The sequence below is a fragment of the Microtus pennsylvanicus genome, chromosome 19 (assembly GCF_037038515.1).
Source record: "Microtus pennsylvanicus isolate mMicPen1 chromosome 19, mMicPen1.hap1, whole genome shotgun sequence".
Classification (NCBI taxonomy): Eukaryota; Metazoa; Chordata; class Mammalia; order Rodentia; family Cricetidae; genus Microtus; species Microtus pennsylvanicus.
This window is the reverse complement of record NC_134597.1, coordinates 1583581-1608069: the sequence shown is the minus strand read 5'-3', so window position 1 is coordinate 1608069 and position 24489 is coordinate 1583581. Positions and strand designations below refer to the sequence as shown.

General features: G+C 37.5%; 1 protein-coding gene across 3 annotated transcripts in view; it reads left to right on the top strand.

Annotated features, from left to right (window-relative positions):
- The window catches only part of Calcr (calcitonin receptor), an 84410-nt gene extending 64244 nt beyond the window's left edge, over positions 1 to 20166 (top strand). For 2 of the 3 annotated variants that reach the window (XM_075953693.1, XM_075953695.1), the window contains 6 exons: positions 8370 to 8523; positions 11447 to 11507; positions 11590 to 11656; positions 12403 to 12621; positions 13951 to 13992; positions 18150 to 20159. In XM_075953693.1, coding sequence (XP_075809808.1) covers positions 8370 to 8523; positions 11447 to 11507; positions 11590 to 11656; positions 12403 to 12621; positions 13951 to 13992; positions 18150 to 18419 — 813 coding nt within the window. In that variant the 3' untranslated portion in view covers positions 18420 to 20159. Of the gene's footprint in view, positions 1 to 8369; positions 8524 to 11446; positions 11508 to 11589; positions 11657 to 12402; positions 12622 to 13950; positions 13993 to 18149 lie in introns of all 3 variants that reach the window. The other variant, XM_075953694.1, reaches the window with a different exon arrangement.
- The last annotated feature ends 4323 nt before the right edge of the window (positions 20167 to 24489 follow it).

Here is a 24489-nt window from a genome sequence, read left to right as displayed (position 1 = left end):
ACACAACTTCTTGTTCATAATAGTCTCATTAACTGTCTTTGCTAAATGATTTCCCTTTCATAAGCTGTCTTAGTGGAAGACATGCCAAGGCATTCTTCCAGTCAAGCTGTTCTTAGCCATCACAAAATCATCTGTGTCTATCCTGCGGCTCCTCCATTGCCTAGAACCTTTATTGAAGCTGGTGAGCAGATGTCTGGAGGGCTGGCCTGGCCACTGCGCTGCTGACTTCCTGGGAAAATGTCAACGAGATCTTAGGAGAGCCAGAGAAATAAACAGGACACTTTCCAGTAGCATGTAGATAAGAGGTTGAGTCTCTCACATGCCTTAGAGCAAAGGAAAAGAAGTTTATCCTGGAGGCATGAAAAACAAAAAGCTGGTTCTCACATCAGTACCTTTTTAATCTAACAAACTCATTAGTTTAGATATATAGGAATAAATAAAGAAAACACATGGTCCACTATAACAAAGAATTAAGTGTTTACTGAACACTCAAGATTCGAATGCTAGTCTTCAGCCTGGGCAGAAATGATACTATTAGGTGACAATATGTCCTTCTGCTGTCTACTCCTTTGTCTCTAGGAATGAACCCGGGCACACACAGCATAACTGTGTTTTGCAGCCACACTTTGTAAGAGTCTGTAATACTTTAGCCTGTTTTGAAATGTGGCTGTTTTGATCATGAAAAAAGAAAAGAACACAAATCTGAATATATTTCTCCATGGATCTAAAAGTGAAACTTCCTTTTGTCTAAGTCTAGACAAAATGAGAATGGGCTGCCAGTATCAGCTCAATTACATGGTGAATAGTAATACCACAGTGTGTTTTCTTTCACAATCCCAAATGTCTATCTTATCCCTGAGAGAAAGCATGGAAACCCAAACCTCTCACCAAATCATTTAAATAGTATAGGCCAAAAGTCAATGATTTTAATCTAAAGGTGAACTCACATCCATAAAGTGCACAGCCTACCCCTCTCCTAGAAGAAATAAATGAGGGGATTTGCTTCAGTACTTTTCCTATTTGAATACTTGCTGCTTTTCAGTGAGAATTGGCTAAATCAAACCCTCCATAAACAAGCAGCATAGCACCACTCGAAGAAGGAAGCAAAAATTGCTTCAGGAATTTTCTTAAACAGGCATATTTGAAAATTTTCTGGTCCTTGAAGCTATCTCTGGAAGACACAAGGTGAAATTCTATTATCTCACCTTGCAAATGTAGTTTATTACAAGTATATTTATCAAAGTCCAATTTCTTGGAAATCATTTTTCATCCAGAAAATTGTTTCTGTGGTTCTAGTAGACCCCATTTAAGTATGAGTAAAGAAGACATGTCCCTATTGCCAGAGATTGAGGATAATAAAATAGATGGTAACATGGAAGGTTCATCTGTTTTTCCCAAACTCCATTTTTCTTGGCAGTAAATTTGCCCTGTCCGATGAGACAGCCATGCCACCATATAAAGCCTAGGGACTATGTTCTCAATCGTACTAAGCTGTAGTAAGAAGGAGCCGGCTGTGTCCCGCCTGGCTCCCAGCTGCCCAGCACAGCCCACCATCCAGATTCCGTCTGCCCGGCTAGCTTAAACCCCGAAATAACAACACAGAAATTGTATTAATTATATTACTGCCTGACCCATTAGTTCTAGCCTCTTATTGGCTAACTTCCACATCTTGATTAACCCATTTCTATTAAATCTGTGTAGCACCATAAGGTCGTGGCTTACGGGGAAAGATTCTAACCTAAGTCCATCTCGGGCAGAAGAATCATGGCGTCTGCCACACTAAGCCATATGCAGAATCATGTATTTAAAGTTACTTTAAGGTACTGATTTGAACTATCTCTCTTTAAAAAAACAACAACAACAATCCAAATAGTAGAAAATGAAGGTTTTCCCTCACCATAAAAAATAGAGACAAGGAGGGGAAAAGGGTGCAAATAAATAGGAAAGAATATGCAACAGAATGTTATTGACATTGTCAATCTACAAATATTTATTGAAATATCAGGTGAACATTATATAAATAGTCATAAACTGAAGAAAAGCTAATTCACCAGTACACTTTCCATTTCAAATAATAGGGATATCTGTCTCCTTTTAAGAAGAACACAGTACTTAATTTTCAAAGACATTTTTCTCTCCTAAGCAAACTAAACCAGTAAAGGGACATATTTTCCATCTTTGTCCCTGTTCTCAAGCCAATGACTCAGTACCCAAAAGTTTTTCTATCCAATAACTAAAGTAATATATTAAAAAGAAGAATTTCATTCTTGATGAGAGAGGTCAGCTCATCTCATATGTCCCAAATGTGGTGGTACCCCTTCAATAAGATCTTTGACGTAGTTGTGAAGGAAAGAACATAGAACATCCCACTCAACAGTGGTGAATCTCTGTGGCTCTGTACCACCTTTTCCGTCAAGGTAGTCACTTTCTCCCTCCAAAGTTTTTGATAGGTTTATTATTTCCTGTATTACTAAAGATAAGATTCTTATTCCTTCACTTCTTCTATTTTGTTTTTTTTTCAAGTTAAATTCAAAATAACTCATGCCATAAATAAGGGCTGAATAGATCCTCAGTTTACTGAGTGATGTGAAAATTGCCCATTGTCATTAAGCATTTCATTCCCATAATATCTAAATTTTCACTTTTCTTGTTCTATCTGTTCATTCAATGATCTCTATGTAGAGTCAAGAGGCAGCTTTTAAAGCATTGTTCCTTTTGCATCTGAACAAAGCTGCCAGGATACTTGTCATTTTCTAGAAAGAAATATCTGTCTGAACTTTCTGTCTGATTCTAAAGCGGACAATACAGGGAGATTGGTTCTTACTGGAAACCCTTTGCACCTCAAAAGCTGAGACAATCAGATTATATTTTTTATAGCATCTTATCTAAGTAAAGGCAAAAGAGTCCCAAGCTCAAAAATGGCATGATTTTCTTCTGACATTCACTTGTCCACAACAGTTGAACCATCAGACCATACCAAAGCATCATCCTAAGAGGTTACAGAAAGGTCAAACTGAAAGAATTCTCTGCATCTAGACATTGGGTATTGGAAAGTCCATGGTGAAAAAGACTGCTCCTTCCCAGCCAAAAGCTGCTGGTACAAGGCAGAACATATAAACGATGGAGAGATAACTGAAAAAAGAGACAGGAATGGCAAGTCCACATAGATTAAACTAAATGGGGTTACCTATTTCAATATCCTCTGGGAATGTAGACTGGAAACAAACAGATGTGATACATTTGCTTGTATGCTATTATGGGCAATCTACTCTGGCCTACTATTCTTCAGTTTACTTAAACAGCAAAACCGGTTCTGTGGTGAAAAATATGTTGTTAAAATTTGGTTTATTCTTATCCAGCCATTATAATCATCATAAAGTGTTATAGATTATATGTCTAATATAAGAGAAAATGGTTATGGCTGAGTAGTTTCTATATTGCATAATATTTGAACAGAGCAATTACAGGGCCCTAAAAGTAAAGGATATTCTTCTCAGAAAAGTGAGGAACTCAGGTGCTCTCTCTCTCTATCTCTCTCAAGATAGATAGATAGATAGATAGATAGATAGATAGATAGATAGATAGATAGATATAGATATATTTTATCCGACCATATATGTTCAAAGGAATCCAAGAGTATTAGTAGATCTAAAATAACTCAACTGATATTTAAGTTACCAACAGTCCAACTGGGAATTTATGCTTTGGATTTAACTATGTAAAGTACCTATTCAAACAAACAAAATGAGAAAACTTCAAAGGAATATAACAGAATCTAGACTCTAAACCAGAATCTACAACATCCCAATATTTATGATATCTAGAAATAGTTCAGAGGTACCAGATAAAAATACAATTTTAGAAAATGTGGTGTACTGTCAAGAGAAAGGACAGCTGGGTTTGAGTATTCACACCTGAGATCCTAACACTCGAGAGGCTGCAACAGAAAAGTTTCCATGTGTGTCAGGCCTGGCTGGCCTACAACAAGAAAGAAGTAGAATTAAGGTCAACTGTTATTTAACCCAGATGTTAAATTATCAGACTATGTGCTGGTCACATGACTATGCTAAAATTGTGAGTGAATAATGAAAAGACAAGAAATCTTAACCAGAAAAGTTGAAATTACTAAAAATGAACTACATGGAAATCCTAGAACCAAAAAGCAGAGGAACTGAACTTTAAATATATGACATAGATTAGCTTATGTGCAGGACAGAGACCACAGAGGAAAGACTCAGCGAAATCAATGCTTAATCAAGAGTAACTATCCAATCTGAAGAATATACATAAAATACCAGGGGAATGAGGAGTTTTCGAGAGCATGTAAGTCACATACATAAAAATTCAAAGTGCAGATATCATGCATACGATGAAGAGACAACAAAGAACTGGCTGGAAACGAAATGAAGCTAAAAATGCCAAAAAAATTCTAAACTTTATGAAAGATAAATTCTCTTAAACAAAATTCACTTCCTGAACAAGGAATTCAGATTATTAGATAAAAAAGCCATAATTCTTGCTGCACATACCCTAATTTTAGAAGATACCAAATACTGAAAATACACCACATCCAATTTCTTTAGTTTAGAAAGTCAATGCATGTAACAGGAAAAAACCAGAACATTCTAAATCAAGTTCAAGACACCTTTATTAATTTAGTCATAAATATTTTAAATTGTCCATTTGACACCTGAAAGTTGTTTTGTAAGTTTGTGGAAAAACAAGCCATAGTGGAACCATAGTATATGTTTACTTAGTAAAGGAAACTAGAAAATTGGGCTAATGGAAGTTAAGTGTGGACCACTAGAGAGTGTCTGTGTACAGTCAATGGAACATATGCAGACCTTTTTTTTTTTTTTTTTGCAAATTGCTTTACAGTCAAGCAACTCTTCTAGCATGGACACAGGAGAAGATAACAGGATTTATTTGGGTGTTTTATTTAGGGAGTGCCATCATCAGAGGGTACCTTTTTCGGATACTTAGAAAACATGACAAACATCCAAATGCAACCAACATAAAAGTTCAGGTCTGGAGAGTTTACCCCAGCATTGTACATTTTCTATGGATGTCAGCAGCCTGTTCCCTTCAGATACGTCCTGATCTTTACAAAGATTGCCAAGATTTTCAGTACTATTTTATTAAAATTAAAGGCCCTGAACATTGTGTCCACTCTTGATAGACAATTCTGGTTTATGTATTAAATAATTATATTAATTAAGGGTTGAACAGTCAGCTGAGCTACTCGATGAGCCATATACAAAGTCATATTCATTTAAATTGAATAAGCATCTGTTGCTCACCTATATTTGAATATTATTGGATGTAAGTAGTGGAGGAGTCAGACATATAAAGATGACTCAGTTGCATATGTAACAACGACTGCAGGCTCACTCAATGTGTTAAATTAAATTTTAAAATTAACCTAAAAATTGAATCAACATAGATCGCAGATCTTTGATATTTTCACACATCAAGTTAAATGTTTAGAAATTGAATTATTTATTCATCTTTGTGGATCAAGTAAACATAGCTTCACCCTCCTGTTTTGGTATTAAAGTGAACTAATGAAATGACATCTTCAGAAACTCCAAGGAGATGCAAATAAACATCCTGAATGACTGGAGATCGCTCAAATGAGCAACAAAGTCTGTTTCTGTTTTAAATACAAGGCTTGGAAGAAGTAAAATTTGAATTTTTAGATCAGGAAAAGGCATTTTGGAGTTAGCACACTAGCCCATTTAAAATTTATTTTGAAATGAATTTTATGTAATAAGCCATTTAGTCTTAAATGTTTGCCATATTTCCCTAGGAACTTGTTTGTCCCTCAATAACTAAAGAAAGAGGAAAGAGATTCTTTGTATCACTCTATTTTGTTTTAATATTTTCATAAGGAATTGAAAAGTAAATTTATAGACAGCCACCTTTTTTAGTATAAAATAGTCCGTATTGCATCCCTCCCCCCTCACCATACCCTCAAAAGTTCAAAGGCTAAAGTGTGAGCAGAGTGCTTTACAGTACCAACCAATGTGTTCAGCTTTGACACAATCTAATACTCCACTCCTTGCTGGTTGTCCACAAATTGAGTAGAGAATTTAATGTTCTTAAAAACAAGCCCCTCTAGTTGGCTTTATTGATTCTTCTAAATGCCAGACTTTGTTATGTACCTGAGAAAACAACTGTTAAAATAATTTAATAGTCAGATTAACTAGAAAATATATATATTTCTAGAAGTCATTGTGCATGATTACATTTATTTGTTTACTTGTCTGTCTTGCCACCAGAAGGTCACTCCCCTGACCATAAGCATTGAACTCTGCAAGAATAGAACCTTTAAGGAATATATGACTATTATTTTTAATTTTCCTTTGATACATTTGTTATAAGACAAAACAAAAAAGTCTTGATATACTTATGAAGAAAGTAAGTATTAAATACATTTCTCCGAAGTAGTGGCTTTTGTGCTGTGGGCCAAGCCTTCAGTATTAATAAATCAATAACATATGTATCAAAAAAGATGTCTGTACATAAAACATATAAAACAAAAGTAATGTAGTGGTTGACCAGGGTCTCAAAGAGCCCTCACCTTGTATTATGCCTAGGTGAACAACTTAATGCTTGCTAATTCAGTATTTATAATGACTTTCAGAAGGTAAATACTAAAAATAATGAAAATGAGGTTGGTTAAACATGAAACCTCAGCTACTCTGAATCATGTAGGCAAAAGGCCATCTCCACCTACTTATCTCTTCCCCTACAAGAGAAAAGTCACCACAGCCTCTAGGAATCCAGGAGAAGCTGGGATTTCAAAGAGTAATCTTCAAAAGCAATCTAGAATCTCAACTGAATTTCTCGTTTTACTGATATGAATGTCAGTGCCATCGTAGCAAGTACTTACTTAGTAAATACAAAACTGATGTACAAGTCAATCAACTAATCTTGGTAAGGAAGAGAATCTGATGGCAAGCACTGCAAGGTCAGAAGTGTTCTTTCCCAAACCATATATAGGTATTGCTTTAGATTTCCTGACATAGTCTATTTTCAACATTTTTATTCCTCCTGGTCTGAACCAGAGGTTGATACTACCTTTGAAAGCTTAGTAGCTACTTTTTTATGAACCAACCCGGTCTTCTCCTATGAATCCTGAAGGGAAATGAAACATAGTAGAATACATATTGGCTCAACATATCGCTTCTCACCAACCAAATGAATTATAACTCTTATGCATTCAATAGAAATTTACAAGCCCAGAAAGGTGCTTTGGATGAAAGTCACTTCATTTCATTGCTTTATGAAAAAAAGATTGAAATCCAACTAGACTCAAAGGTACCCCCAGGAGGAGCAATGTAATAGAATACATATCATTCGATAAAATAATCGCTGAGCAAACAGCCACATCCTTTTATCTAAAATCAGAATGCTGAGTCTAGTTGTCATTGTCTTGTGGTTATTAGAAGGTAATCAATGCTAGGTGCCCTCAGGTAGGGGTTCTTACCTAGACACATTTTGCTCCACAAAGAACACGTGGAACCATCTGGAGCCATGATGCGATAGACATCAGTTAGTTAAAGGGCAGAAAGACTGTTAACTGCCAACAAACCTAGGACAACCCTTCACAACAGTAACCAGTTGTCTAGCTCAAAATATCAATGTTGCCAAGAAAAGGAACCCCACTCTAGAAATGACTAGGAAATAACAGGATATTCTGTTATGTGGTTTGTGGTTTTCTTATACAGATGGTTAAGAGATTTAAGTCTATACTGGTATGCTTCCTAAGTCTTCTCTGAATAGTCATTGATCCTAATGTACAGAGAGGATTTGACAAACACTTGGTTCCTAATATAAAACACAGGATTACCTCTGAAACAAAAGCTGAGGTCAGCATGGGCTCCAGGTCTATACAAGATAACTTTCTCCCTGGCCATCTCCTCTTTATGGTTAAGAAGGCATGGCTGACAGACCCATCAGCTTCAGAAGCAGCACTTAAAATGTCTCGGGTTATTTACCTCGTGGATCACAGGATGAGAAAATAGTACAGAAGTTTAATGTCAAACATTTGGATGAAACTCATTAGTTTCAGACACCTTGTAGGAAAATGAACTGCTCTAGTCTAGGTAAGTCTCCAGAATTTAATGGAGAAAAGAATATTCTGTGGCCTCAGCTTCATTGCCCAATGTGGCTATTTTCATACAGTATTTGTTACTAACATTCTGTCCCTTTTATTTCTAAATATAGAAGGCATATGTTAACAAATACTCAGGGTAATTCTTGAGAGTTCAATGCAGATACGTTGGCTCATAATTGCACTCCTCCCTTTATCACCAGATTTATAACCATGCCTTCCTCTAAGTTTCTTCATTTCTTTCTAACAGATAAGTTGCAAGGTTCTGCACTTCTTTCACCAATACATGATGGCTTGCAACTATTTCTGGATGCTCTGTGAGGGGATCTATCTTCACACTCTCATCGTCGTGGCTATGTTCGCAGAGGAGCAACGCCTGTGCTGGTATTACCTTCTTGGCTGGGGTATGTATTTCATACAATTGACTTTTGAGCTAGATCCAACTGGATTCGCATGTTTATAGCCTTCTTCTGGTCTTGATTTCAGAAGACACAGTCAGCATTCTCGTCTTTAACACGGCCTCTCTCACATATTTCTGTCAGGTCTAGTTGACTTATTTATTTGAAATAAAATTGATGGAATTTTCTCCATAAGTGTGTTTCAGAAGTATCTCTCTGTCAAACTCAGAAAATATCCCATGAAAACAATCACTAGCTATAAATTTATTCTCACCTATGACGGTCAGACAGAGACACGGAAGGAACATTTACATTTTTCTTTCCATACTGGTGCTCTGTAAATTAATTATAAAGCTTGTTGGAAACTTTGGCTCAATAGAGATCTCTACTTAGCACATTACTAACACAAAGAAAAAAGAAATGAGTTGTTTACCTGTATCAATAAGGAAGGAATGATAAGTAAGTATTTATACAATACCTTAACCTTCCTTGATAAGTCAATATTTAAAACTTCTTTAGCATGAGCCAAGTAGAATCAAAGAATATTACACTCACAGTAGCCACAGAGAAGAGCACTGCTAATCAGTGCTGGCTAAGGCAGTAGATCTCTTGTTCAGTATTCTCACCACAGAAAATAAAAAGTTTCAAAAGGAAGGATTTGCTTCTTATAGATAGGTATTTGGAAAAACAGAAAGTCAACTATTGGGGCCTGCCAAAGTCTGTTCTCAAATTCTACCCAACACACACACCAAAAAATAATAAATAAATAGATAAATAAATAAATAAATAAAAATAAAGAAAGAAAGAAAAAAACTAAACTAAAATCTACCACATTCCTTACCATTAAGAAACTCAGAAAGCCAAATACAACTCCCCGAAATAAATATGAGGCCACAGAGTAGCACATTTTTAAAGCAGTAGCCTTCATTTATATCCTGACACAGTTTTGTCTCTGCATGAGAGGAAGACAAGTGAAGGGAAGCCCAAACAACTTCTCAAGAAAAACATTTCACAGGAATGTTAGATGTAATGGAACAGAGAAAACTGTGTTGGGCAATATACGACTTCCTTTGGAAAATACTAAAACAGTAGCATAGGTTCTAGGATTTACAATTTCAATAAAATAACGCACAATTCATATCTGAAAATTCTCTTCAAAGTTGGGATACAGAAACTGTGCACCCCTCCAAAGCTAATTTCTGGGAACTAAATTGTCCTTAGAGGACATCAGAGCCATCTGTGTGTAAAGTGTTTCCAAATCCAGAATCTAAAATGGAATAGAACTCCAAGATTTGTGAGAGACATAATAAACCTATCCTGTGGCTGAACAACCACAAAATCAAAGCAGGATTCTTCCTGGATGCCTTTTTCCTCATCCGTGTTGCATCACGAGATATTCGGCATCTCAGATATCTAAGCAGCACCATGCCTTCAGGTCGTTTCCTGCTCTGACTGATTCCCCTTTCTATAAAATGAAGAAAATCTTTCTAGTGGATTTCCATACTGAACAAATAGAATTTCTTTGATTTCCTTGTTTTAGGAAAGGAATCCATTAGAATAAGTATTGCTCTTATTTTCACTGTCATTGGTAAAAGAGAAAAGGTTGCTATAAGTCTTGGGGACTAGAGAAGCAGGAACAGAGGAAAAAAAAACCAAAACTTTGTATTGAAAAAGCCACACTAGCCATAGGATGGTGTCTGGCCACAAAAGTTAGATGTAGTGTCTCCCCCAATCACTAGGAAACATGCTTTTCTTTAAGTGGAGTGGGCGCGTAGTCTCTAATTCCCAAATACCTATTTTTTTGCTGTCTTAACCTAAGATATGTACTTCAAAATAAATCCAGAGAATAATTTTGAGTCTTTGAATTCAAATGAGGAAATGGTCTGTTAGAAGCACTGTGAGCAGCACAATCATATGTTGTACTAATAGTCCAGCTTAAAATTATTTTTAAGCCCAACATGTAATCAGTGGTATGAATTATTTCATTTAAGCATTTAGAAACCAATATTATTTTATTTGAAAACCTTTTCACATAAGGTTTGAGACCTTTTCTTTTTGTATCTCATTTACTAAAATTTGAAGGGTACCAGCTTAATTCTTTTCTGAGACATATTTCATAACCTGACTATAACAACAAACCTCTTTTTACAGATGCTTCAATCAAATCAAATAGTATTATCATGTACTAGGTACATCTGAGTATAAAAACAATCTTTTCCAAAGGAAAATTATTGCATTGAAATACATTCTTGGAAAAAAAACATACTTTAACAATATGTAATTTCGCTGGCTGAATAGATAGTATCTGAATTTTTCTAAAAATAAAGCTAAAGGGAGTTTTGTTTATCTTTACTAGTACTTTGATTTAGTCAAGGAAGAGGATACTACACTTCCTCTATTAGCCACAACCAGAACTTAGAGAGGTAGAAATACACTGGCTTCTCTGAAACACTTGCTTAAAAGGAAACAGGATCAATGTGCACAAAGTAAATAAAAAATAAAATACCCAAAAGAAATCATATGAATATTAAAGATTTCATAGCAATTAGCATCCCACGATACATCCCTTAAGGATGACCCAAAATCTCACTATATGAGAACATAATTCACACAGTGAAAGACTTGCTTGTTCCAGTCCACAGCAAAAACATCTTCAAAAACTTAACAGTGTTAGGAAGGATCATAATACAAGTTACAAGGTACCTGCTGTGCCTAGGAAATGGCAAAAAGCTTTTAATTGGATGTTCTTAGCCAAACTCCACAAGTCTGACTTGACCAAATAATCTGAATACAAACATATCAGGGGAAATATCTTGACAGGCAGCTCAATTTGCCACTGTCTTTGTGACAATGCTACCATTATCCATACAATTGTAGGTAAGCTCTTGGCATAGGATCCAAGTTTGATTTGTGCTTTTCCCAATTTTAGGGTTCCCAGTGATACCCACCACCATCCACGCCGTTACCCGTGCTCTCTACTACAACGACAAGTAAGTGCACACCAGCTTTGAAGTTAACGTATCCCACAGTGAAAGCATGTTTGTACTGATGTGCGCCCTCGCTTCCCTGCAGTTGCTGGCTGAGCGTCGAGACCCACCTGCTCTACATCGTCCATGGACCCATCATGGTAGCTCTGGTGGTAAGGACCGGTTTCTCAAGATATGGTTATCAGTGCCGTCACTCAGCTTTGTGACTATATTTCTATGTAGCACATGTACTATAACTGCAAAATAAAGTTAATTGAATGCCGTTCTATCACATAGGAACAGATTATATTACTCAAAACAATGTTAATTTTAATCCCTAAGATAGTTTTCTTTTCTCATAGTAAGAAAAATTAAAAAAAACCACTCTCCAGTTTCTAAACCACACTCTGCACCTGCACTAAGGAGTCGCCCGTTAGTAACTGGGCCGCTTGGATTGCCATCCAGGCTGCGTCTCGGTCTCTCACTTAAGAAAAATTTGATCGGCTCTGGGTTTGAGCTGACAAAGGCCTTTGTGACAGCAAGTACGGGACAGATTAGGCGCTGTCACATCATCGTGCCCACAGCAGGAGACGGGGGCTGAATGCTTATTCTCATCTCCTTTTATTCCTTTATTCAGTTGAGGACTCAGGTCTAGATAATTCAATTACTATCAAAGCTCTCATTCCTGTCTACATGTTTTACACAATGGCAATTTCTATGCTAGGAATTTAAAAATTCACTCTGAGCACTTACAATTAAATTATTTTAAAACTTTATTTTCAAAACTAATCTTCAGAGCCAGAAAATCTGAGGTTCGGAAGATGTCGACTTGCTTTATTTTAAAAGTTCTCTAGTCTCTGATCTGGCAGCCTATCTCGAATGACAATAATGGATTATTTGCTCATACGAATCTTTGCAGGTCAATTTCTTCTTTCTGCTCAACATCGTCCGTGTTCTTGTGACCAAGCTGAGGCAAACTCATCAGGCAGAAACCTACATGTACCTGAAAGCTGTGAAGGCTACCATGGTCCTTGTGCCCCTGCTGGGGATCCAGTTTGTTGTGTTTCCCTGGAGGCCCTCCAACAAGATTCTTGGGAAGATCTACGATTATTTCATGCACTTTCTGATTCATTTCCAGGTAAGGAAACCAACATGCATGTTTACTCCGTTCTTTATTTTCCTACTAGGTTCATCTGATGAAAACCCATGATTGCCTTTGTAAGATTATGTTCTTAAAAGTCAAAACTCACAGCCTTCAACTCAGCAGACGCAACCAAAACTTTTGAAGGAAAAGAGATTGTATATGACATTTGTTTCCCCTTTATTGATATCATAACCCTCTACTGGTCCCACCCAGGCAACTAATTGTATATCTAGAAGGTACTAAGCATGTCTTTCCTAAACCAATGTGGTTCTGGAGTGATGAGAGGAACACATTTACACAGAGCTGCCCATGCCTCCTGCTCCTTTAGCTCTCCTTGTCAGAATCTATCCAGGACAGTTCTGGGACTGGACAGGAACAGTGGACCTGGGTTTCTCATAGAGGAGAGCACTGAGTGAACCACCAGAGCAGTCCTGGGCTGCACAGTTAGCCAACCTAGACAAGTGAATTTCATTTCCACTCACTCCGGAGCTTTGGGCCAGCTCACAGACTCTACTAAAGGCAACCGCTCGGCGCTTTGAGAGTCAAGTCAGTCTGGCATGAAGAGATTCTCAGGGAGAGGTTCTAAACCAGGATCTGAGGCAAGAGTTTTTCTCGCTCAGTTGTAAATTTCAAATCCACTACCTTTTCTCCAACTGCCAAGGCCTAATGTGAGGAGAAGGTCAACGTTAATTAGGTTAAAAATAAATCCTGGGTGTTTCTTTAATAACCTAAGCTATTGAGATCATACTTAAACCTCAGCACAAGGCATCTTACGAGGATTAAGCAAGGCCCCAAATGAGTTTGGGTTTCTTAAAGACATGTTCAGGACTAATTCCCAGCTTCATACTCAGACATGCAAAAGGTTTCTCTGATGGCCACAGCTTTTAATTCTTAAGGTACAAAACTTTCCAAATCCACCAAAGCCAGCACACTCACCAAAACTCTCCATGTTAAACAGAGCAATAGATTAAGCAAATCCACTAGAGCCCTTCTAGTTGTGAATCTTTACAAGAAACACGTTTCTCTACCGAGAGAAGGATTTTTAAATTTCTTGTGCTGAAGATTCGCCCCTGGTGTCATACGTGGTAGGTAAATGATCTACCACTGGGCAGAAAATAGTCTTCTCGTGGAAATGCTTTTGTGACTTATCACTGAGTGAAAGAGGTAGATCATTATTTTCTCTGCCTTTCTGTTTCATCAAACCATGACATGCTGTTGCAATGGTGGAATATTCCTCTCTAGACAGTCTATGTGTGTTGATTTCAGGAAATGGCATCAGGCAAATATAGAGAACTTCAAATACATTGTTTCTTTTCCTTTTAGGGATTCTTTGTTGCAACTATCTACTGCTTCTTCAACCATGAGGTAAGCATGCATTTCCTGTAATGCTATCACTCATTTATGTAAAGTCAGCGTTTTACAGTTTCCTAAAGACCACAGTGCAATTTCTCTAGATCTCCTTTCTGCGTAATCTCATAAGGGTTTGTGAGTAACGGGATAGTGGGTTTTTTCTACCTCTTCAAGCTGAGTCTCGGCTACAGGTGCAATTACACATAGGACACAAGGAGCGTGCTCTGTTCACACGTTCTTTAGTTGCATGCTGAGTGGGTCACCATGCTCCACAGCAATGGCAAAAGCCATTCTGACTTCCCACAGAATGAGAAGCCATACACCTATTCTTTCTGGAAACTCACGCCTGGGCTGCAACAGTCAGTGTGTTTTCCTATTTTCCAGTTGCTTTATGCCATTTTAGACCATGTATTCAAATGTTTTGCAAAATGACCCTGAAGTTGAGGCTGAAAAAGGATTCTCAAAACACACGCAGTGATTGCTGTCGTGGAGTAAAGCCTTATAGGAATATCTGGTTCAGTGTACTGCAGAAACTGCACAACCGGGTTACTCAAATAGTTTCAGCCAGAGTCCACTGTCCTCCAACAGAATATTGACTGACAGGTCAATTATAAAATATGAAAGGAGAGCTGCCGGAGCCCCAGAGGTTCTTCAGTGAGCCTCTGTGATCGCAAGGAGTACAATTCGAAAGTTCCACTCAAATTACACGTGATCAGTCTAAGCTCCAGAAAAAAAAAATGTTGTTACTGAGCCAATATCACAAATACAGTTGTGACAGCCATAACCAGAGTCCAGACTTTCCGACTCCCAGTTAAATTAATTAAATTTAAATAAATTATCTCTATATATGTGATCCTTCCCTAGAAAATGTACTCTACTTTCCCAACACCACATAGTTCTAATGCACAGGTTTCTGTCATTGTAAATTAATTCCTGCCAAAAGTAATTCTACTAAAAGTAACTATGACAAATCATAGTTTGGTAAGATTTGACCAAATACTATCCTGTTAATATTTAGAAACATTTTCTAATCAATTGATAGCTAATACATGCTGTATTATTTATTTAGATAATATATAATGAGTATCAAAATACTTGCCTTCTTTGTTACCTGATGCCCATTTCCAAGTCCAACTTAGAAAGAAATTTATTTTTCATTTTTCACTGGTACATCTTCCTCTTTTACCCAAAAGTTTGTTCCCCTATTTGGCAAAATGTAGTTGTGTACTCATGATTGCTAAGGGATGCACTAGGAGTCTAGAATAAAAATGAGATGGCCTTCTGTTTTTTGCTGATAGAGGAACCTCTAGCCCTCTTTTCATCCTTTGATAGTAAATACTGAAACATGAACATGGCTTCTATCATCCCATGGAGAATACTGCACCATGAGAATACTCTGTGAAAGGAGACTCCTGCATTTTGAGTTGTTTTTTAGTACACAAAATAAACTTTTTCATCTAAAACATTATAAAAAAAAACAGGGCTAATAGAAAAGTCAGTCAGAAGGGCCAGGCCTTATAAAGCACAAGAGGATTGCACTCATCTATAAAAATGCTATAATATTTATTGCGTCTTAACTACAATGTCACTGGGAGTCTCAGACATAGAAAGTAAACCCAAGGGGTATTCTTGACGGTTGAAATAGCTGGAATTTATTGCATATGTTTTCTCTGTTTTTGAAACATTTCTATTTTCATTAAGATCATGTAGCTAGAGGAAGGTATAAGCGTGACATTTCTAATAATACGAAGATGGTATGCTAGGCCAAATATAGTATCACAGTCCCCAAATATCAGGCATTGGGTCTCAGCTGGACATTTCTGCATTCATTTTCCCCTTCTGTCATTGACCTCAAGCAAGGCATTCACACACACTCATCGGAAGTTATTTCTACCCACATCTGGGACAGGTATGTCATGAGATTTTTGCCTGGCTGAATATTGAGTTTTGGCAAAGATCCAAGGGAATAATAGGTCCACAGTGCAATGGCACAAATTGAAATTTTAATTCTGACTTAATATGAACATGTTGCTTCAGTGATTACCATCATGGAAACAAAGCCTTCTATAGAGGGTGCATGGGCAGACTAAGAGCGGCAAGTAGATAAGGCTGTGACAGAGTGACAGCGAAGGGGGAGACTGAACTCTTTCTTTCCATTGCTGGAGGGAAATCCCACCTTTCATGCTTCCGCACATGAGTACATGTGCTTATAATAAGCTTAACAAGGAAAAAGAGAGGCATCCCAAGCATGCAAATCTAACCAAGAATATTTCAGTATAATGTGTGTCTCCCCAAGTACGGGAACCAAGCGAGGACAACCATGTCTTTAGACCAACAGACCAAACTCTCATTCCTCAAGTTCAACAATAAATAAAGTGATAAGAATCAATGAGAAAAAATTAAAGTTATTTGTGCTTGTTGCTTGTTCACAATGAGCAATAAACATATATATAATCCAGAATGTGATGTGTTATACTCCTTACACATTTCTCCTGCTTTCCAGAAGTGACAAAAGTTTCTGGATTGGGTTGGTTTTGCTTTTTGTTCAAGATCACAGGGTTAGTGCCCTTATTCTTACCATCAAAGTACATTCAGTCCATGTACCAGATCCATCTGCTACTGTAAGAGATAATTACTCTTATTAGACTATAGCCATTGCAGTGTCTGTTGCATGCTACTCAGGGCCTGTTTCTTATGTATACTTTATAAATGGAGGCAGATTGTCATCACTACACAAAAGAATAGCTAATAAACTTGGAATGCAGCTAGAGAAGGTGGCTGACTTCCTGTAATAACAATTTTTAAAATTAAAATTGGCGTCAAATCTTTCGGCCTAATGTTGAACTGGGTAATTCAGTATATGTGGATGTTCTAGTGGGGATTGTGAAATGGCAGGTAAGGCGAAAGCAAGAGGGGTTTTTATTTCCCCCTCTTGGGGCACTTATGCCAACTATCACTACATTTGTAGCCATCTGCAATAGTGCCTCTAAAACTTCAAGTAAGGTTTGGCTGTAAGACAAGCCTTGGTATTTAAGAGAAACTGAATTCATGGAAAACTATTGGTTTCCTTTCTCCAAAGATACTGAACTGGCATCTCTCCTCGTTTCTCAAGAGTCCATTGATGCTTTCTAGATTACAAACCTAACATGGAAGGGTTTCTCTACACTACACATAAAGCCAGGTTTCCCTTGGAACTCGGGTTCTGCCACATTGCAGCTCCCTGACTGTGCCCACATGGCATAGTCTAAGCCCTCTGTTCTGTGAGTGAACAGGAACAGTAGTGCCCATGGAAGGAGGCTATTGCGAGAATTAATTAATTAACGCAAATCAAGTGATTACAATACGGTCCATGGCAATCAGTGAGTACGTGGTAACTAAATGCTTTACGCCATCCCTCGTGCCTGTATGACTGTTATCAAGGCAAACTCCAGCTGCATGGCATGCCCTAGCCGTTAGCATTTCAAGATTTGTCTCTCTGTCTGTTTAAGATATAAATGAATCTAAAATGCTACACCCAAACACGTATAACCACAGTTTGTCTGAGAAGTCCTGGATTTCAAATGATCTGACTTCTAAATTATTCTGATTGGCTTTTGTTTTGTTGTTTTTGTTTTTTTCTAAAAGAGACTAAAGTCTCGTTTTTAAAAGGTTTTCGCTGCCTTAGAGTTTTATCTGGAACACCTCATTTGGAGCCTTGTTTGGTAAGAGTAAATCCACAACATGCGTTTATTATCATAAAATTTTAGGACTGTGTTGTCGTTTATGGATACATTTTCATGATCCACAAGTTAAGATTTGGATGAAATCATGTCTTAGCATGAATGGCAGCAAGTAAAAATTTTCCTAAGTCTTCTCCTCTAATAAGACCTACCTACTACATTATGAGACCAGTCAACCTTCCTTCGCAGGTGCTGGGAGCAAAGACGGAAAACTTTACCCCCAAACCAAAACCAAAACAAACAAACAAAAAATGGCGACTAGCTTGCCTCTTGTTGCTCAGACTAGTAACTTGCTTCTTTGACTGGCATATTGTTATTCCAGGGTGGAATATTTTATAACTACGGTATAAACTCTGTCCTTAAAGCAGATCTACAATTTAACCTCCATTCGCCCCAAGAGTCAAGCATTTAAGCTGACAGTCATTAAAAGCAAGGATCCCTTTGTTCTTCCAGGTGCAAGTTGCTGTGAAACGCCATTGGGCAAAGCTCAAGATCCGGTGGAGGCAGCGCTGGGGAAGGCGCCGACGCCGCGCCAACAACCGCGTGGTCGCTGCTCCTCGCGTTACAGCCTTCGCTGAGCCTGGTGGCCTCCCCATTTACATCTGCCATCAGGAACCGAGAAATCCTCCAGTCAACAACAACCCAGTCCAAGAGCGTACTGAAGTGATTCCCTTGAACGTCATCCAGGAAGACCCTTCTGCCGTCCCCGAAGACTCTGCTTGAATGTGAAGCTACGCCATTGTGATCCTCTGAGCCTTCATTTCCTGGGTGAAGATAGACCATGCATTTCAAGTGATTCCCCATCCTCCCAGGAGCTGAGCATATCATTCGTGAAGAATTATTAAGTGAATTTGTCCATAGTGATGTTTGAAGAAAGTTATTCTTGGTACTATTGCTTTGAAAGACTGTCTAGGAATAGAGTCTCCCGCTGCAACTTGGGAACTCTATCATTCATCTAGGACTGAGATGCCAGTGTCTAAGAATGAAGGCAAGGTATCCAAAAAAATGCCACTAAATTGACCTAGTTCAGATACAGGGTGCTCCTTGTTAATCTTGAGCCATTTATACCTTTGAGAAATTAAAAAAAAAAATACACTCTATATATTTTTAATTTTAACACTAGACTTTGAATTAGACTCTTTCTAATTTGGCTATGGATCTAATTTTTAATTTTTTTATTTCAATCAATTCCTATATTACATTTTTACCATCCATACAATGTAACTGCACAAATAACATGACCTCTGAAAGATGATGTGACTTTTAAACATACAGACAGAGATGACCTGTGCACTGGGCAAGAAGATAGACTTTGAATAAAAAGGCATTTAGAGTGAATTGCTTTTGGATAATCCTGTCCACCAGGAAGACCCAAATACTGTAAAAAATGGATCTCAATGTTGGATGGGCTTGGCTCACTGGCATGTATAAATTGGGAGGTCGCCAAGAATCTATCACCAAATTTTTCACAAAACTGCCAAAAACATAATTCTCAATGAAAGAGAACACTCTTTAAAGAGAGTTTTCCACTTTCCTAAACTACAAGATTTATAAAGCAAATCACTCCAAGGTTTATAAAGCAGATTACCTCTTGCCCTCGGGTGCTATCTAGCAGTAAGAGATAGATTTGTTTATGGCTGGTAATTAAAAGACTCCATACAAGTCCATTAGCTTTCTTACACCCAGCTTCAAAGCTTAACAAGATCTCTGTATTTTCTGGGAAAACTCAGAGTGGCTAATTACAAATTAGTTTCTAGTTGACCTCCTCTTTGCTGCTATCAGCAAAAGAGAGGGAAACACAACATAAGACTTCATTAGCCACATCTCTATTCATCTTAGAACACAGAGCTTCTCACCAAAACCCAGCATTATATTTCTGCATTTCTCTTTACTCCCCAGTATAATATTTTTAAAGATCCACGAATGAACCAATATCATTACTGATTTTTTGATCTGCAACAGCAGAGTTATCATTATTTAATTTATATGCTAAATGAGGAGTTTAAGTGAAACCCTCTGAATCTCGGCCCATCTATGACATGTTTATATCATTGCCTTTCAGAAGTGATTTAGTTGTGTAAAGACGAAAATGACTGGTTCTGGTTACATATTTAGTGCACCCAGAGGAGACTGTGTTTTCCTAGTGACCGTGGACTTTGGATACTGAGAGCCTGACTCCTTTTCTAAATGTAAGGGAGAATTGAAACGAAGGTGTTTTTTTTTCCAATTACAGTGTTACATGGTGATGTTCATATTTATTGTTTACAAACATCAAACACATTGTATTTCAGGCAGCTCTGCTACAAATGTGATAATATATTGCTGGAATATTTGAGATGCTATTGTGCTGATGTAGTAGGAGCTGATGAAATCAAACTCACTTATCACAGTATTGCATGTAATACCTAAATTGTGTGAAACGCTTCTGCTGTGTACATGTATAAATTAATACAGAGCATATTGAAAAGACAAAAATGTATATTTGCATATTTTTCTAGAGAAATATATTTTCATCTTTCATTCATTCATCTTGTCTCTGCTCATTCCATGCTTCCTTCATTTCAGCCATAAACTACCAACATCCCACCTTGTTGCTCTTCTGGAACGGAGAAGGATCGAAAAGCATAGGTTAAATGATTTAGATGTATCAAAAGGTCTTTATCTTTATTAGTGTAACCACTTTCAGTCTAACCTAGTGATACAGTGCTCATATTCTTGATAGTATGAAACCATCCATAACTGCCAGTCTTTTATTAGACACATTTGGGAATTATAGCAAAGAAATCCAGGACAGGAAAGTATAAAATCCTTTTGTTATTATTATTCTGGAGCCAGACTTGCTTTGTCCAGCATCACCTCAGATCATTAGAATCGTTACGATTACAAGTTTCTAAAATGATTTAGGAAAAAGACACAGACTTAATAAACGGTAACTAATTAAATACCATTAGAATGAATTAAGGCCACTGTTCGAAAGATTTTTCAGATCCCGGAAGATATGGGAAAGCTGAAGATTACGTGAGCACTCCTGAACTAATAAGAGAAACAAGGGTGATATGTAGACATAGCACCCTAAACTGCTGCCTCTTGAGATCTGGGAATTTTTTGAGGAGGGAAACACAAAGATGCATTTCCCTGTATGGTCCAGAGAGCAGAAATAACAAACTTCAATACCCTTGAGATCTTGAAGAACCAAACTAATTTCCCACACCATAAATGTAATCCTTCTTGTGCAAGAGGTAGCTTAGATTTTGTAATATAAAATCATCTCCTTAGATTGTCTAATATAAAATGGCTCAAAATTATCTTAGTGTACAAGAGACTATTATAATCCTGAGGGAGTGGAAGACATTGGAAAAGACATTAGAAAATGGTTATCACCATGAATCATTCATTACTCATTGGTACAAATGTTTCATATATGTCCCATCCTACCATAAGTCTAACATTTATTGTTTGTGATGGCTATTTATTTTCTGTGTCGGGATATAAATCAAAACCTTCTAAATAACAACTCAATCATTGATAGTCTGAGGGTGGGAAAACAAAATGGCCTGTGTTGTTGGAGATGGTAGCTTAATGTGAGGTCTCCTTCCAAGTAGCATCAGAGTTCCAGACATCAGAAATGTTCTCCGAACAACATCTGCATAAGGTTTTATCTAGGACTCATTTCCTAAACAACAACGTGGAAAACACAGTCCTTCCATGGTAACATTATGGCTCATAATGTATCATGTGACTTAACACTTTAGGGTTTAAAATGAGGTGGTTCATAAAAAGTAGAGATCAAATACCACATTTGAAAAGTAATCACGTACATGCAGAAAAACCAGATTTATTCTTTAGAAAGAAAAAAATCAGGAGTCTTACTCCTACCTCAGATTTAGGTAAAATGGATGTCATAGTTTGATAACAGGTGTGAAGCTTGGGAAAATGACATGGAAACATAAAGAAGAATAACACTGTTATCACATTGGCAAAGGAAGTTAGGAAGCATTTCCTTTTTTAAAAAAATTAATAATTTATTTTATTTTTTAGAAAGAAAAACTGTCATTTTTGCATTTTACATACCAATCCCAGTTCCCACTTCCTCACCCCCTCCCATTCCCTCCACTTATTCCCCCCACCCCATCCCCCATCCACTCCTCAGAGATAGTAAGGCACATTGCTTTGAGGAAGGTCCAAGGCCCTCCCTACTATATATAGGCTGAGCAAGGTATCCATCCAAAGAGAATAGGTTCCAAAAAAGTCAGTACAAACAGTAGAGATGAATCCTGGTGCCATTGTCAGTGTCCCTACAGTCTGCCCCAACCAGACAGCTGTTACCCACATTCAGAAGGACTGGTTTGGACCTATGTTGGTTGCTTCCCTGTCCAGCTGGAGTTGGTGAGCTCCCACCAGCTCAGGTAGACTGTTTCAGTAGGTGTCCTGACGATGGTTTGACCTGCTGCCAGTTGTGGGGTGCACTCCAGTAGGAGTTGCTGAAGGAGGTGGAGACAGAAGGATCCCAAGTTTGAGGCCAACTGGGCTACACAATTCTGAAGATTTTTTTAAATTTATTTACATATTTATTTAGTGTATAGAGGTGCTTTATCTGCATGTATGCCTGCAGACCAGAAGGGGGAATCAAATTGTGAGCTGCCATTTGGGTTCTGGGAACTGAACTCGGGACTTCTGGAAGAGCAGCCAGTGATTTTAACCACTAATCTCTCCAGCCCCATATTACCAAACTAAGAACTATAAAAACGTTCCTTGTTTGTTTGCAACAAGGAATTAATTTTCTTTCAACATCTCCAAATAATCACATGAAGTGCTGAAGAAAAGTACCCTTGAAAATTTAACAATATTTTATCTGAAATTGTTTTTAATGCTATATCATCCCTCGCTTAGATTAACAATGTATTTGAGGATTTCAGATTTTGTTTTAAGTGTTGGCCAACCAGTCCCTTATGGTCCTGATCAATGCCTGTTTTCTACTTAAAGAAATTCAATACCTTCTATCTTAACTTTCCCAGAAGCCCTTCCACTGAAACTCAAACTGGGCGATCCCTCTTTCCCTATTGACCCGCAATTCCACCTAATGTCACTGCCATCTTCAATGCTAAAGTGATCTATTATCTTTTAATTAGGAAAATTTGCCTCCAAAGCTCAGACTATGTTAGTTCAATAGAAATTCAATAAAGCCAGTTGAAATGCCTTTCATTTAAAAAAAATCACAAATAGACAAAGAACTATGTCTCAGTTCAACCCTGCCAGTCAGGCTAATACACAGATCTCTCATACATGTACCATGCTCTGAGGTACAGACTCAGCTATAAACTCCAAAATTATCTACGCAGACAAGTAGGTAGTTAGTCTATGTGCAGCAAGAATTTTTCTGGATGTGACTTATCTCTTGTGCCAATACACTGTGACCTTTGTGTGCTATTGTGGGCAGATGGGCACCGTAGGTCTTATATAGCTAATAAGATGCCAAGAAGATAAACATCATTCAAGGAAACACTGAACTCTATAAAACAAATCAATAACCACTAACTCTTCTACTTTTCATAACACCTGGTCCACTCCTTTCTCCCATTTTAATGATGAGAACACTGCATAAAGAGAACTTGAAGAACTTGTCCACACATCACAGTTAGTCGTTATACTAGTTACTTTCCTTGCTACTGTAATCAAATGCCTGATAAGAGTAACCTCAGGGAGAAAGGATCAATTTGGTTAATGGCTTAATAATGAATAAAATCGTTGAACTCACTGGTTTAAGAAAAAGACACAAAGTTGGGATTGTCACGTATTTGGGGGCTGGGGAAGAGTTGGATGGGGAGGGTGTGAATATGATCTAAATAAGAAAATCTCAAAGAATAAATTTAAAATATTATAATTTCTATAATCTTGACATCTTGACAGGGAAGAAACCACTGCAGAAAGTACACAGAACAGAAAATGCACAAGATGTAGGGCAGATTTCAAAACTTCAAGGCATACCCCATTGCCCCATTTCTTCCAGCAAAGCTCTCCTCCTAAAGGTTCTGCAGTTCCCACAACAATTCCTGAAAGTCGAGAATTAAAACATAAGCTCGTAAAACATTCTTCCTCAGTCCTCAGTAGTGTCTGAGCCAAGATTTGGCAAAACTCCTTAACCCAAGATTTTAAACTTGGCATTTTTGCTTCTCAAATATAATTGTTCTATTTCTTCATTTTTTTTTACCTTTAAAGGACACAAAAAAAATTCCAAATGGTTAAAATAACAGAAGGGATTGTTTGTACTGCATATGGTTTGAGTCCAAAATTATCTTAATTTTTGATTTGTAGATTTAATTCAAATATAAGGGCTCTGGATGAGATGCATATGCAGTTTAAAAGTTTGCTTCTAAGACTAGAACAACACTGCAATGGGCAAACATGTATTCTACGCAAATATGAGGAACTGAGTTACAATCCCTAGCACCAATGTCAAAAGTCATTCATGGCCATAGATGCCTATCATCTCAACACTGGCTGGCAAGCGTTGGGGACAAGATTGATGGAGATCATTGACCCGTCAATCTAGCCGGAAAATAGTGAGTCCCAAGTACAGTGAAAGACCCTACCTCAAGGGAATATGGTGGAGAGTAAGAGAGCAGGACTCTAAGCATCCTCCTCTAATATCCAAATGTGTGTGAAATCCAAGCACACACAAACACACATGAGTGCATGCACACACATTTTAAGTTTTCTTCTATTCTCACAGTATTTGGTTGCAGCCTTTCTGTTTGAATGTGACTTTTATGAACACATTTGGTGTCTTGTTAGT